This window comes from Suncus etruscus, chromosome 8 (assembly GCF_024139225.1).
Source record: "Suncus etruscus isolate mSunEtr1 chromosome 8, mSunEtr1.pri.cur, whole genome shotgun sequence".
Lineage (NCBI taxonomy): Eukaryota > Metazoa > Chordata > Mammalia > Eulipotyphla > Soricidae > Suncus > Suncus etruscus.
This window is the reverse complement of record NC_064855.1, coordinates 39,060,939-39,075,274: the sequence shown is the minus strand read 5'-3', so window position 1 is coordinate 39,075,274 and position 14,336 is coordinate 39,060,939. Positions and strand designations below refer to the sequence as shown.

Below are 14,336 nucleotides of genomic sequence, written 5' to 3'. Positions count from 1 at the left end.
CATTCTTCAGGTGAGAGAGAACTCTGCTGGAGGGCAGTGAAACCAGAACTAGAGATGTTTTTGGTTTAGTAAAAAGCAGGTTTTTCAAGATACCAGGAGGAAAGAGAGAGAGAGAGATTTATGATGTCTATGTAGTAGCCGCAAAATAGATTTTAGGGGGGACGGAAATAATTGTTTACCATCATAGAGCTAGACTCAGAAAAACAAGCTGTTGGCACCAGGTTATACGAACTAGCCAGCAGGGAACTTTTGGCGGGCTTTTGGTACTGACATTTCTTTGTCTGTAGGAGAGCTGAGGCTGGATTTCTATAGTGGCCAAATAGAGAGAAAATGTAATGTTACAGCCATGTTGGAATTACCGCCAATGATCCACGCAAAGGGTCAAATGATTGACTTTGCTAAGCGGGCCTTTTGGCAAATAATTCTTTTGGAGGAAGGCACTGCACCAGGGAAGGAAAAAACCACATCTGGTGCGTGCTTTCCTTAAATGAGAGGTAACACTGTTTCCTTACATCTTATGTATATTTAGTGAACTCAAGGTTATGTCTGGAATTTTGCCAGTCATATTTTGATCCTGCTTAGCAGGATACACTTATTTCAGTTCCTAGGCTGTAGTGAAGTAGTTAAGCTTGTTTCCTTCCTTGTGGTCATCAAGATTACATCCTCACCCCACCCCCCATTCCACAGATGTGGAAGCAAAGCCCAGTGATTCCTGGACTCATGTCAGCTCTTATAAGTGTGAACCCAGGAGTGAATCGAGGGCTTTGGGGGAGGGTAAGTACAGTAGAAGGTCCAGAGGATAATGCTGATGTTTCTAATCCCAGTGCTTAAAGACAAGCTTTGAGAATGACCAGTCTGATGATCATTACACTTGCTAGACATCCCTTGCTGAAATTTCACCCAGAGTGTTTTAGGGGCACAGAGATGGAGGGTTTGGCCCGAAGTGGGGAAGGAGATGGGAATATGCTGGAGGTATACTGTCCCTAGAGGGATCCTAGGTACAGTGACCTGGGCCCACTTGGTACTTGGCCAGAGCAGAAGGTTCTCTCTAAGACAAGACTCGGAGATCAGCTCAAGTGGAGCTGCAGAGCATGGCATGGGCTGATGAAGGCAAAGGCTCAGGCCAGTGTTCCTCCTATGGAGAAACTTGCCCCTGCTGCTGCTGCCACCTTTTGCTGTGAGCCTGGGCTGGGCTTAGGATGGAGGGATTTGTAGAAACAGGCATTTCTCAGGACAGGCTGACTGGACTAGGCCAAAGGAGCAGGGAAGCAGCAGTGGGTCCTCTATCTGTAGATCCTGAGTTTTGGTGGATGACAGGTCACAAGGAGACCTGCTTTCCAGGGATGCTTGGCTGGCACATGTGTTACTGTGGATCCAGAAACAGGATGTGACAGAATGGAGAGCTACAATGGCCTTGGGAGCTCAGAGAGATGCCCAGACAGAAGCAGAGGGAGATGCAGAGATGAAGATTGTTTCAGGAGTGGCAAAAGTAGCATGAGAGCCTTGAGGTAGGGGTGCAGGATGGTGTCAGCAAAATGTTGTCATTGGTACTTGAAGAGGGAGGAGTGGACAACAGTGGCAACGATTTGGGAGCCACTTCTAAAAGGAGGAGGAATGTGAATTGTCTCTCCCAAAGGTAGGTCATGAATGTAAGAGAAAGAAAAATGTTGGGATAGGGTGGAGGCACACTAGCAAAGGTGATCTGGTAGAGTCCTGAGCTGCCCCTCCCCCTGCCACACAACCACTCAGAGTGCTGCCTCTTCCCTACTCCTTTGGCCTGTCCCGTCAGCCTGTCCTCAGACTGTGGGGCCCTTCTTACCTGCAGAACACTTATTCTCACCCAGGCTTGACGAGCACAGAGCAGTGTTCTAGAATGGCCCATGTCCATTTCCTAACCCCTCAGTGACTTCTTGGAACGACCTCTTCAGCCGCAGTTCTGTCCTGATGAGTCGTGCTTTCTCCCCCTGCAGCAAGAGGGCTTCGCCGTCTACTCTGAATACTGCAACAACCACCCCCGAGCCTGCTCCGAACTGGCTGGACTCATGAAACAGGGCCGCTACCGACACTTTTTTGAGGCCTGCCGCCTGCTCCAGCAAATGATTGACATCGCTATCGATGGCTTCCTGCTCACGCCTGTGCAGAAGATATGCAAGTACCCACTACAGCTAGCTGAGCTGCTCAAATACACACCACAGGAACACAGGTGCATGCACAGTGGTGGCCAGGGTGCCCATGGGATAAGTGGGGTGTAAATTGTGAGCTCTTGAGACTGGGCAGTGGACTGGGCCCTCAAAAGGCATCTGGATGAGTAAGGGCCTCTGAGACAGTTCTGGATGTGACAATGGATGTCTTACATGTGTTCAGTCCCAGTTGGACCCTAACATCATGTGGCATCTCAACCCCTTTCCTCAAGGATTCCTGGGCTGACCCAGGTTATCCTGGCCACTGCAGCAACCAAGCAATGCTGGATCCTTGAACCTGTTTTAAGCACATCAGGATCTTTATTACAGGGTTTTGTTTGTAGTGATAATTTATAAAATATATCTTAATATATTTATAAAACAGCCTTGGTGTTAAGGAAACTTTAAGGAAAATCAGTAGACTGATGTGAATATAGCTACAGAATAATTATCTTTCCTTCAATTTTTATCTGTTTCACAGAAACACTCCAGAGCATTATTGTTCTCTATGTCACAGGGTACTCTGTAGAAAGGGTAGGAACATACAAGGCATGATTGCTGAAAGAGCAAAGTGTGACATACTGGAGGTGAGCATGGAAGACACACATTATGGCAAGCTTTTTCTGATCCCAGGCATTTTTTGCTTAGCCAAGCTGCTTGCTGTCTCCATAAGCCTTTTACCATATGGTAAGCTTTGACCATAATTCTTTAAGGGCTGCATCTCCCTTTGGAATCTTGTGCCAAAAGCTTGGCCTTGCAAGAAGTAATCCCTGGCTTACTCTAGTAAGCCAGTATACCCTTGCAGTATATCCTTCTGTATGCGCAGAAGCAGTTGCTATTGGTGTGGGGAGGTGGGCCCACCTCTCAGACCTCAGAGATACATGCATACTAATGGGCCACTATGCAAGGAAGTATTATGATAGCTGGACCCAACTCTTGGTGCCTTTAAGTTAGTCCATTACTTGGTGCAAGTGGGGACACTGGCCAGGATAGGCTCTTGGTTAAAGCTTCCTATTGAATGATGACGATCTACCTTTGTCCATGGTGTTCATGTTCGAAGGGCATTCACTGAGAAAAATTGCAGTTCTGGCTTCTAATAATTAACTCATTGCCCTGAGAGTGCCAAATCTTTTCTGTCTGTTCCTGGGGAGCATGAACATATGGTTTTTCTATCCTTTTGGCCACTGAACTCCTGTGGAGAAGCAGAGCTTGAAAAAGAAATCTTTTCATGATTCCGTGAGAAGGTGGAAAGAAAAAGCTGAACAGTGGAGCTTAGATAGGGTGTTAGTAAAGAAATCCACTGAAATATAAAAAGAAAGAACTACCGTATTTGCCAGTGAATAAGACAACTGGGCGTATAAGGCGACCCCCTAATTTTGCAGTTAAAACATAGGTTTAGGCCTATATTCGCTGTATCAGACAGAACGTTCCTGTGCTGTAACTGTATGTACCACAGTGAGCCAATCACAACAAGCAAAGGTTCAAAGGTTATACTGTAATAGACTTCCTCTCTGACTCTGGCCAATCTGAGCAGGCTTTTTACAGTGTAGATTCAGGTCCAGAACATTGTCTAATTTGTATGTATAAAAAGCCTGCTTGGATTGGCTGAGTTAGAGAGGCGGTCCGAGCAGCCTTGCAATGATTGGTGCAGGATTGAGTTGGAAAATTCGTTTTGTGGTAAAATTCAGACAATTTTCGTTTAGCAGCATATTGAAACATTTTTCGGGATATACTCAGCGTATAAGACGACCCCCGATTTTCTGTTGACTTCTTTTTGTTTCAAAAGTCTTATACGCCAGAAAATACGGTAATAGATTTTTCCTTTCCTTCATATGAAAGATAATCAAAATTTGGTAAAGAGAAACTTGCAAAGTTAAGAGATCACAAATTTGGGAGAAATATATTTTAAAAAGATATTATTAAGGTCTAACCAGAGAAAATAAGAATATTAAGAAGTACACAGGCTGATATAATCCAGGATGGTGAGTTTGGATAGAAGCTGCACAGTCTCTTCAAATTCTCTCTCAAAGATTATTTCAAAATTTTCTTAAATTTTTTTAATTTAATGAAAGAACTGTGATTTACAAAATTATTGATAGTTGTTTTAGGTGTAGAATATTCTAGCACCAATCTCAATCTCACCTCTAGGGTCAACTTCCTCCCAACCAATGTTCCCGTTTCCTCCAGCCCTCAGCCCCCATTCTCTTATTCCCCCAGCCTGCCATTTGATAGGCACATTTTAATTATAAACTTGATTGGTTGTAGTTTAGATTTGATACTTTCAGTGTTGTTGAAGCAGTACTTTGGATAGATAGCTCTACCACTCTTTCACATTATCAATATAACCAAGGCTTCTCATTTCTGCTCCCCATTACTTTCCTTTCTCATATTCTCCCCTACCAAGCATTTCTTTCCTTTTCTTCTCCTCTATGTGTCTCTAGTATCAAGAGTGAACTACGTATCCACCCCTTTACTACTTTGCATTTCTTCACTCAGTCACTTATATTTAAGATAAGTGAGATCATTCTGTATCTGTTCATATTCTGGTTTACTTCACTTACCTTATCCTCCACCTTGATCGAGGTTGCAGCAAATTTGAATGCTTTCATCTTTCTTTGTAGCTGCATAGTATTTTAGTGTGTGTGTGTGTGTGTGTGTGTGTGTGTGTGTGTGTGTATTATATCTTCTAAATCCATTCATCTGGGTCAGAGAGATAGCACAGTGGCAGAGCATTTGCCTTGCGTGTGTGTGTGTGTGTGTGTGTGTGTGTGTGTGTGTGTGTTATATCTTCGAAATCCATTCATCTGGGTCAGAGAGATAGCACAGTGGCAGAGCATTTTTGCCTTGCATGTGGCCGACCCAAAACAAACCTGGGTTCGATTCCTGTCATCCCATTATGGTCCCCCAAGCCAGCCAGAAATGATTTCTAAGTGCAGTCAGGAGTAACTCCTGAGCGAGGCCGGGTGTGGCCCAAAACAACAACAACAACAACAACAAAAATCCATTCATCTTTCATAGGTCAACTAGCTTGATTCCATATCTTAGCTGAGTTAAATATATTTGCATTCAGCACATCATATAAAGAATTGATAGCCAAGATATGCAAAATAGCAAAATATTAATAAAGATGGGGCAGAGAAATAGTACAGCAGGTAAGGTGCTTGTCTTACAAACAACAATCTGGGTTCAATTCCTGGCATTCCAGATGGTCCCCTGAGCATCACCAGCAGTATGGAGTTCGGAGTGCAGAGTGCTGAGTTAGGAGTGACCTCTGGGTTTTGCCAGGTATAGTTCGAGAACAAGAACATTGAAAACCAAAGTATTTACAAAGATGAACAAAAACAAAAAAAATTTTAAATCTCCATCAAAAAATGGAGAAAGAAAATGAGCAGAAACTTCTCAGAGGAATTAGGTGATGGCCAATAGGTACTTGAAAAGGTATTCATCATCACTTACCATTAGGGAAATCCAAATTAAGATGATTTTTTGACACCAGTGGAGAAAGCACATATTAAAAATAGTGGGAACAATCTCTGTTGACAGGATGTGGTGAAAAGAAACTCTCATCCATTGCTGATGTAAATGTTGTCTGGTTCAAATCCTCTGGAAAACAGTATAGAGAGTCCTCAGTAAAGTTAGATCTGAGCTATCATATGGCCTAGCAATTCTACTTCTGGGTTTCTATGCCCAGAGCATAAAAACATGCATTCAAAAGGATGTATGTATTCCATTATTAATTGCAGCACTCACTCAAAAAAAATTTATTTTTTGGTTTTGGTTCATACCCAGCAGCTCTCAGGGGTTACTCCTGGATCTGCGCTCAGAAGTCACTCCTGGCAGGCACGGGGGACCGTCTGGGATGTCAGGATTCAAACCAGCGTCTGTTCGAATCATCTGCATGCAAGGCAAACACCCTACCACCATGCTATCGTCGGGCCCTCAAATATTTCTTTTTATTTTTTTTCGGTTTTTGGTTTTTGGGTCACACCCAGGGTCATTCAGGATTTACTCCTGGCCATGTCACTCCTGGCGGACTCGGGGACCTTATGGGATGCCAGGATTCGAACCTGGATCTGTCCTGTGTTGGCCGCGTGTAAGGCACCACTGTGCTATCGCTTCGGCCCTTCAAAACATTTCTTAAAGGCATTTACTTAAACTCTTACGCAAATTTTTAGAATATTCTACTCTCTCTTTTCTGGATGCTCATAGAAAACCTGTAGGGAAAAGTAGACTATTTGGTGCACTTTCTTCACTGATGGAGACTTGAGGTTTGATCTCTTTATTTTGGCAGTCCCACTGCATCACTTTCATTTTTACGTTTTTTTTATGAGTGTGAATAGGCCTAATTGAAAACAATGGGAAATACCCTGGGACTTCTCAGGAGCTGAGTACTGTTGTATTTCAGTGAATAAATAGGAGATTCTACTTTTCAGGCTTTTTGTTCCCGGCTATGCAGTAAAGCTCTGATTCATTGCCACTAAGAGACAAGACTCTTGTCTAGCAAGAAACTAGAAATGTATCTCTTCATCTGCATGACTGCTCAGGGTATCCCCAAGTTATTAATTCTGAGCAAAACTTGAGTGTAAAATTTCCTATTGTAGACTTGCTCCGTTCTAGCCTGTGTATAGCTCAGAACCTCAGGTTCTATTTTCCTGATATCTTTCTTTGTGAAAGGCTTAGGGCCAGGGGACTATAGTTCATGGAAAGTACCAAAAATCAGGATGAATTTTTTGATAAAGTGAATGCTGTGTTAGCTTTTACATAATTTGCCAGATCAGAATTCTATGTTATACTCTCTTCAGTCATGTAAAATGAAACTCAGAATAAATACTCTCAAGTGGTTAGTATGAATTAAAGTAAGTTATAAAACAAAACGAGTGGTAACAAAATTAAATCCACAATCTGAACTCTTACTTATCATTGAAAATAACCCATTGTTACTGTGACCAAACATATTTCTTGTGGCATTTACTTTCATTCATTGTGATTTCTGGGAAATGAATAAAAACAGTCTTGTTTCAAAGAATTCCAGATTGCATTAGGTCAGCTCCGCATACTGTATTTGATTCATGGACAGGCATGATGATAAAAACAAAGACTGTTCCTTAAATGCCACTTTGTCTAGACTGTCAGGATGCAAACCAGGCTTGGGAGTGTGTTATATGGTCTGTCTTGCTTTATAAGTTGTGTGTTGTATGGTTAAAATGATCACCTGCTTTGTAGTGATTACAGCAATATAAAGGCAGCATACGAGGCCATGAAGAAAGTAGCCTGTCTGATCAATGAGCGCAAACGCAAGCTGGAAAGTATAGACAAGATTGCACGATGGCAGGTGTCCATTGTGGGCTGGGAGGTAAGTGGGAATTCCCTGTTAGAACACTGTTCATGCCCTCTCCTCCATCTGCTCCAGGGAGATGACATTCTAACATCTGTGGTTAAGACTTTACGTTCTTGCCTTTAATAGTAGAGATATACTGAGACATACTATTGCATATAATGCTTAGTCTTTCACCTCCTACGTGCAGCATGAAACTCTGGAGTGTCTATTTAATTTATTGCTTAGGCTTTATCTCTCCTGCTAAATAAGCTCCAAAGTAACTGGAGAATATTGAAAGTACAGATCATACTGTGATAAGATCATGGACTCTGCACTTGATCATTGCCTGCGCTTGAATCTGAATGAGCTAGAAAATATGAATTTTGGGGGCCTGGAGAGATAGCACAGCGGCGTTTGCCTTGCAAGCAGCCGATTCAGGACCAAAGGTGGTTGGTTCGAATCCCGGTGTTCCATATGGTCCCCTGTGCCTGCGAGGAGCTATTTCTGAGCAGACAGCCAGGAGTAACCCCTGAGCACCGCCGGGTGTGGCCCAAAAACAAAACAAACAAACAAACAAAAAAGAAAATAAGAATTTTGAATATACAGAGAAACAGTGCGGCAAGCAAGGCTCTTGCTCTTGCTCTTGCCTCAGCACCACAAGGAGTGATCCCAGAGCCAGGAACTGTCTGACCAGCCGCCTTTCAGCCCTCTCTCCAGTTCCATAATCCAAGTTTTTTCAGCCAATCTTTCTGTTAAATAGGACAGAGATAGAAGCACTGTAATATGGTCCTGTTAGTTGCAACAAAAGAAAAAGTTCAACACCACAGAGCAGTAAACTAGTTGTGAGTGCTTTTGTAGGCCTTGTCTATTTGTGAAGGGCCCCAGGAAACTAGAAAATAGTCAGATAATTCTGCATCTCTGTGGTATCTGATATTCAGGAATAAGAATGGGAAGATCTGAATACGTGTTTCTCTTTTTTCAGGGGCTGGATATCCTAGACCGAAGCTCAGAATTGATCCACTCAGGGGAGTTAACCAGAATCACCAAGCAAGGCAAGAACCAGCAGCGGACTTTTTTTCTGTTTGACCACCAGCTGGTGTCATGCAAGAAGGATGTGCTGCGCAGAGACATGCTTTATTACCGAGGCCGCACTGACATGGACCAGATGCAGCTGGTGAACCTGGAGGATGGGCGTGACAAGGACTGGAACCTCAGTGTGAAAAATGCATTCAAGCTTGTCAGCAAAACCACCGAGGAGGCACATCTATTCTGTGCCAGGAAGCCAGAAGACAAGGCCCGGTGGCTGCAGGCCTGTGAGGATGAGCGGAGGAGGGTGCAGGAGGACCAGGAGATGGGTGAGTGGCATCTCATTTCTAGCCTTAGGCTTCTACTATAAAGATTAAGCCTCCATATGCAACTGCCAATGCTGGCCACATTACTCAGATAGCCTGAGATAGTTTTGTTTTTATTGCCAGCACTACGATACCTTTATGCTTTGTGGGATTTTTTGGTTTATTTGTTTTGGGACTTTTGTTTTATTTGTTTATTTTTGTTTTTTATTTATTTATTTTTTTGGCTTTGGATCACATCCAGCATTGCTCAGGGGTTACTGAGCTCTACACTCAGAAATCGCTCCTGGCAGCCTCAGGGGACCATATGGAATGCCGGGATTCGAATTACTGTCCTTCTGCATGCAAGGCAAATGCCCTACCTCAATGCTATCTCTCCAACCCTACCTTTGTGCTTTGTACAGCTCCATCTCCTGCTTTGGATGTGTTCAGATTCATGTTACAGAGTTGGAAATGGGGGTTTCTGGTGTTTTGCCACTTGTACGCTATGGTCAAGTAGCTTTTAAATCATGCAAGGGCTAGAGAGATAGAACAAAGAGATTACCTTGCAGCCCCAGTTCCATCCCCAACACCAGATACCTTACTGCAAGTACTACAAGGTGGGACCAGAAACCAAAATAAAGTAAAATTGAATTGAATAAAATGAAACCATCCTAGTACTGGAAGATGACTCAATTGGCTGGAGCATGTACTTTGCATGCAGGAGACCTGGTTCCCTAACTACTAATAGAAGTGACCCCAAGCACTGTGAATATTAACACAGGCTGTGAAAAATACAGATGTTGCTTCCTTGAGCTTCCTCTTCAACCCTGAGTTTTAGGCTCTTGAAAGCTGCTGCCCTTCCATGTGCATTTCTCTGTTTGCCCATACTTGGTGAGGCTGATGAGAGCCTGCCTTGTTTGCACTCTTGCCAGACCTGCACTTACTCCTGTTTTTCCTTCCTGCCTGTCCAGTTCTTAGGATGTTAGAATGAGTGTGTGTCATGTTGCCCCAGGCCATTTTCCTCAGGGGTCTGCTCTGAAATAAGAGATCTCATGGGTTTTCACATACAGTTAGGTAAAACTTAGACATCCCCCAGGCTAATGTAGCTATCTATAGGTAGTACCTCAGCTTTCAAGGCAGACAACTCTCTTCACACAGTGTCTATCTGCAAATATTAATTATTATTGGGGAACACACATGGTGGCATTCAGGGGTTACTCCTGGTTGTGAACTTAGAAATTACACCTGGCAGGCTTGGCATACTTTGTTTTTTTTCTTTTATTTTGGTTTTTGGGTCACACCCGGCACCACTTAGAGGTTACTCCTGGCTCTATGCTCAGAAATTGCTCTTGGCAGGCTCGGGGGACCATATGGGATGCTGGGATTCAAACCACCATCCTTCTGCATGCAAGGCAAACACCTTACCTCCATGCTATCTCTCTAGCCCCTTGGCAGACTATTTAATGCCAGGGATTAAACCCGGGTTGGCCATGTGCAAGGCAAATGCCATATCCATTCTGCTATTGCTCCAGCAGCCCTTAGCAGAAGTATTCTTGATGAGGAAAGACTTTTTTTTGTTTTGTTTTCAGGGATGTTTTGGGGGTCACACCTGGCAGTTCTCAGGGGTTACCCCTGGCTCTACGCTCAGAAATCGCTCCTGGCAGGCTTGGGGGACCTTATGGGATGCCAGGATTCGAGCCACCGTTCTTCTGCATGCAAGGCAAATGCCCTACTTCCATGCTATCTCTCCGGCCCCAAGGAAAGACATTTTAACAACTCCCATATTGCTGCTATTAAACTAAGGCACATCTCTGGGGCCATATTTGCAGATAAACATATTTAAAATGCAGCAGGTGCCATCTCAAGGTACAAAGCACTTACTTGTCTTCTATGCAGCCAACTAGGATCTGATTCCCAGCACCACAGCTACCAGGAATGATCCTTGAACACAGAGACAGGAGTAAGCCCTGGATACTACCAAGTGGGAGGTAGGGAAGGAGGGAAGGAAGAAAGGGAAGAAGGAAGTGAGTGAAGCAGGGAGGGAGGAAGGAGAAGAGGAAGGAAGGAAGGAAGGAAGGAAGGAAGGAAGGAAGGAAGGAAGGAAGGAAGGAAGGAAGGAAGGAAGGAAGGAAGGAAGGAAGGAAGGAAGGAAGGAAGGAAGGAGGGAGGGAGGGAGGGAGGGAGAGAGGGAGAGAAAGGAAGGAAGGAAGGAAGGAAGGGAAGGAGGGAAAGGAAGGAAGGAAAGAAAGAGAAAGAGAGAGAGAGAAAGAAAAAGAAAGAAAGAAAGAAAGGAAAGAAAGAAAGAAAGAAAGAAAGAAAGAAAGAAAGAAAGAAAGAAAGAAAGAAAGAAAGAAAGAAAGAAAGAAAGAAAGAAAGAAAGAAAGAAAGAAAGAAAGAAAGAAGAAAGCAAAAGAAAGAGAGAGAAAAAAAGAGAAAGAGAAAGAAAGGAAGGGAGGGAGGGAGGGAGGGAGGGAGGGAGGGAGGGAGGGAGGGAGGGAGGGAGGGAGGGAGAACCAGGGAGACAGAGAAAAAGATAGCTGATGTGATGTGGACCCAGATAGAGGGCATTTTAAGTACTCTGTCACTCTGTTCCATGAGAAGATCTGAAGGAAAGATGTGTGTGCCCATATGTGTGCGTACTATGTACTTGCATACATGTGTGCATATGTGTGCCCTTGTACCTGTGTGTATGTTTGCATGCCTGTAAACCTGTATGTGTGCATGTCTGTGAGGGCATGCATGTTCGTGTGTGTGTGTGTGTGTGTGTGTGTGTGTGTGTGTGTGTGTGTGTGTATTACATGCCTAAAACCAGTCAGCCTGATCTGGTGCAAATGTGAAATAGGATAGAGACTCTAGTATTCATGCAGGCGATGTTGGATACTGTGCCATAAGCTAGGCAGGCACAGAGGAGGAGGAAACAGATTCTGGAGCGGTGTGGAGCTGACTAGACACTGTGGAGACTGAAAAAGTCTTGAGGACCAGGCCTAGCGATATAAAGATGTTGGAGGCCAGAGACCATGCCAGAGGCAAAGTCTATGAAGGCAGAGGGATCATTAAGAGTATATGTACACAGCCTTCCCACAGGTGGGGATCCATATGCGTGAAGAAGCCTGCCTTTTCTCTGTCCATGTGGACTCTTCACATCTGTCCCTGGTTCCTCTGAAGACTCATCTCCTTGAGCCTTTGTGCTTGCCCCTTTCTCTATAAGACTCCCACAGTGTCACTGCTCTAGCCTCTACAGCAGACTTGAAGCTCATGCCATGTTTTCTATATTTCTGGCACAAAGTACATTTCTTTTTTTTTTTTTTTTTTTTTTTTTTTTTGTGGTTTTTGGGTCACACCCGGCAGTGCTCAGGGGTTATTCCTGGCTCCAGGCTCAGAAATTGCTCCTGGCAGGCACGGGGGACCATATGGGGCGCCGGGATTCGAACCGATGACCTCCTGCATGAAAGGCAAACGCCTTACCTCCATGCTATCTCTCCGGCCCCTTTTTTTGTTTTTTTTTTTTGCTTGTTTTGTTTTTGTTTTTTGGGCTACACCCATTTGATGCTCAGGGGTTACTCCTGGCTAAGTGCTCAGAAATTGCCCCTGGCTTGGGGGGACCATATGGGACGCCGGGGGATCGAACCACGGTCCTTCCTTGGCTAGCGCTTGCAAGGCAGACACCTTACCTCTAGTGCCACTTCACCGGCCTCGGCAAAGTACATTTCTTATTGCTTAGACCCAATCTTTGTCTGAAATGGTCCAAAGTTCAGCCCATTTCTACTGTGGATGCATGGGAAGACTATGGGAGGCCCCAGTAGTATAGTTCCTCTTCCCTAGCTGCTCCTTCAGTAGGCTTAGAGTTGGGGATATGTCTGGCCTCCCCTCAGGCACAATTTAGCATAGGTATTTACAGCAATCTGTAAATATCCTGGTTTGGGACTGAAGAGATAACTCAGAGGGTGGAATGTATACCTATTCTGTTCCCAGTACCAACTCCTCTTTTGGGGCAGTCCTTGTGCCCACTGTGGCACTGATGAGCCCTAGTGGCCCCTGCCAATATTGTAAGGACTGGCCCTTGACTCCCATCCTCCCCCTGCATCCAAAAAAAAAAAATCTTGTCATCCTGAGTTCAAGCATGTTTAACAGTGGCTATCCTAGCAATAATCCTTGCAAATTTCCTTTTGTCATCTTCCCAACCTCTTCAAACTCCCTGAGGACTGAGGTACATTGGGTTTTGGTGAATTCTTCCGGACTAATTGAGGTTGATATATAAGATGTATTCTCATGTTCTTAATTATTTTGAAAACCTGTTGGGTCTGTTTATGAACTTACAGGAATGGAAATTTCGGAAAACCAAAAGAAACTGGCAATGTTGAATGCTCAGAAGGCAGGACATGGCAAGTCTAAAGGTAAGTTTGGAGAAGGCTTCAACATCTCCTTAATTGGTATTAAAATAGGGGCCTGCTTGAAATTGATACCTCAGTTCCAGTGATAAATGAAAGGGAGAGATGTGAGTTAAACCCAAAAATGATAAATCTGGGTCAGAGATATAGTACAGTGTTCCAGTCCCAGCACTACAGTAGGTACCTGAGCACAGATCCAGATAGCACCCCAAAACTAAGAACATAGGTAAATTTGGAATTAAAGGCAGTTGAAAACCAAGTGTATTTGATTTAGCATGTGCTTCTCTCTTTGCGAACAATTAAAATTTGAGATGACTGACTACCTGCTTTTCATGAAGGAGATCTGAGTTTGATTCCTGGCTCTGTACCACGAAGCATTACTGGGAACAACCCCAAGCATAGAACTGAGAGTAGTCCTTGAGCACTACTGGGTGTGGTCCAAGATAGAAAAACAAACAAGCAAACAGAAAAATCTCAAAATCAATGCTTTGATTTATAAAGCAAAGATCAAGGGTCTTTCTGCCCTCCCTACCCTCCCTACCTCTTCTGTGCTTCTTCCTTTGTAGAAATGTCAGGGTTCTGTGTCATGCTGACCAGGCTTCTTTCAAAGTAGAACAACACTTCACATTTTTGAGAAAAATAAGGTGGAAGCATTAGGTGTTAGGTCCTAATCTTCTTATCCACTATGGGCTATATCCTCTTTTCAGGAGGAGAAAAGACTTGAAAAGGCTTGTTCACAAAGTAGCAAGTATGATAGGAGACTTGCTGAGAATAGGAGAGAAGCAGTGTGCCTTGCCTGCATACAGGTCAAGGGAGGAACCATGGAAAGGTCTGCATGCTGTGTAGCAAGTTTCCACAGTGTGGAAGATACAAATATTCTAGCTCAACAGGATGAAGTAATGAAGATTTTTACTCCAAAGTGATATATCCTGAGAAACCATTTTCTGCCTGACATCTTTGCTCTCTGTGAAATGTGTCCCACCTCACCTCTCCCTGGCTGCAGTTGTAGTGCAGTCCATGAAAGGAGGTTCTACATAACCTGCTCACTCTGCTCAATCATGATGGCAATAATGCTTTGGCCAACCAAATTAGCATACAATTAGCAATGCTTTCCTGGTGG

General features: G+C 43.9%; 1 protein-coding gene across 1 annotated transcript in view; it reads left to right on the top strand.

Annotated features, from left to right (window-relative positions):
* SPATA13 (spermatogenesis associated 13) overlaps positions 1–14,336 on the top strand; it is a 79,999-nt gene that overhangs the window by 63,897 nt on the left and 1,766 nt on the right. Inside the window, exons 9-12 of the mRNA XM_049778453.1 lie at positions 1,971–2,203; positions 7,404–7,533; positions 8,480–8,852; positions 13,148–13,222. Of these exons, the coding sequence (XP_049634410.1) occupies positions 1,971–2,203; positions 7,404–7,533; positions 8,480–8,852; positions 13,148–13,222 (811 nt within the window). The remainder of the gene's footprint in view (positions 1–1,970; positions 2,204–7,403; positions 7,534–8,479; positions 8,853–13,147; positions 13,223–14,336) is intronic.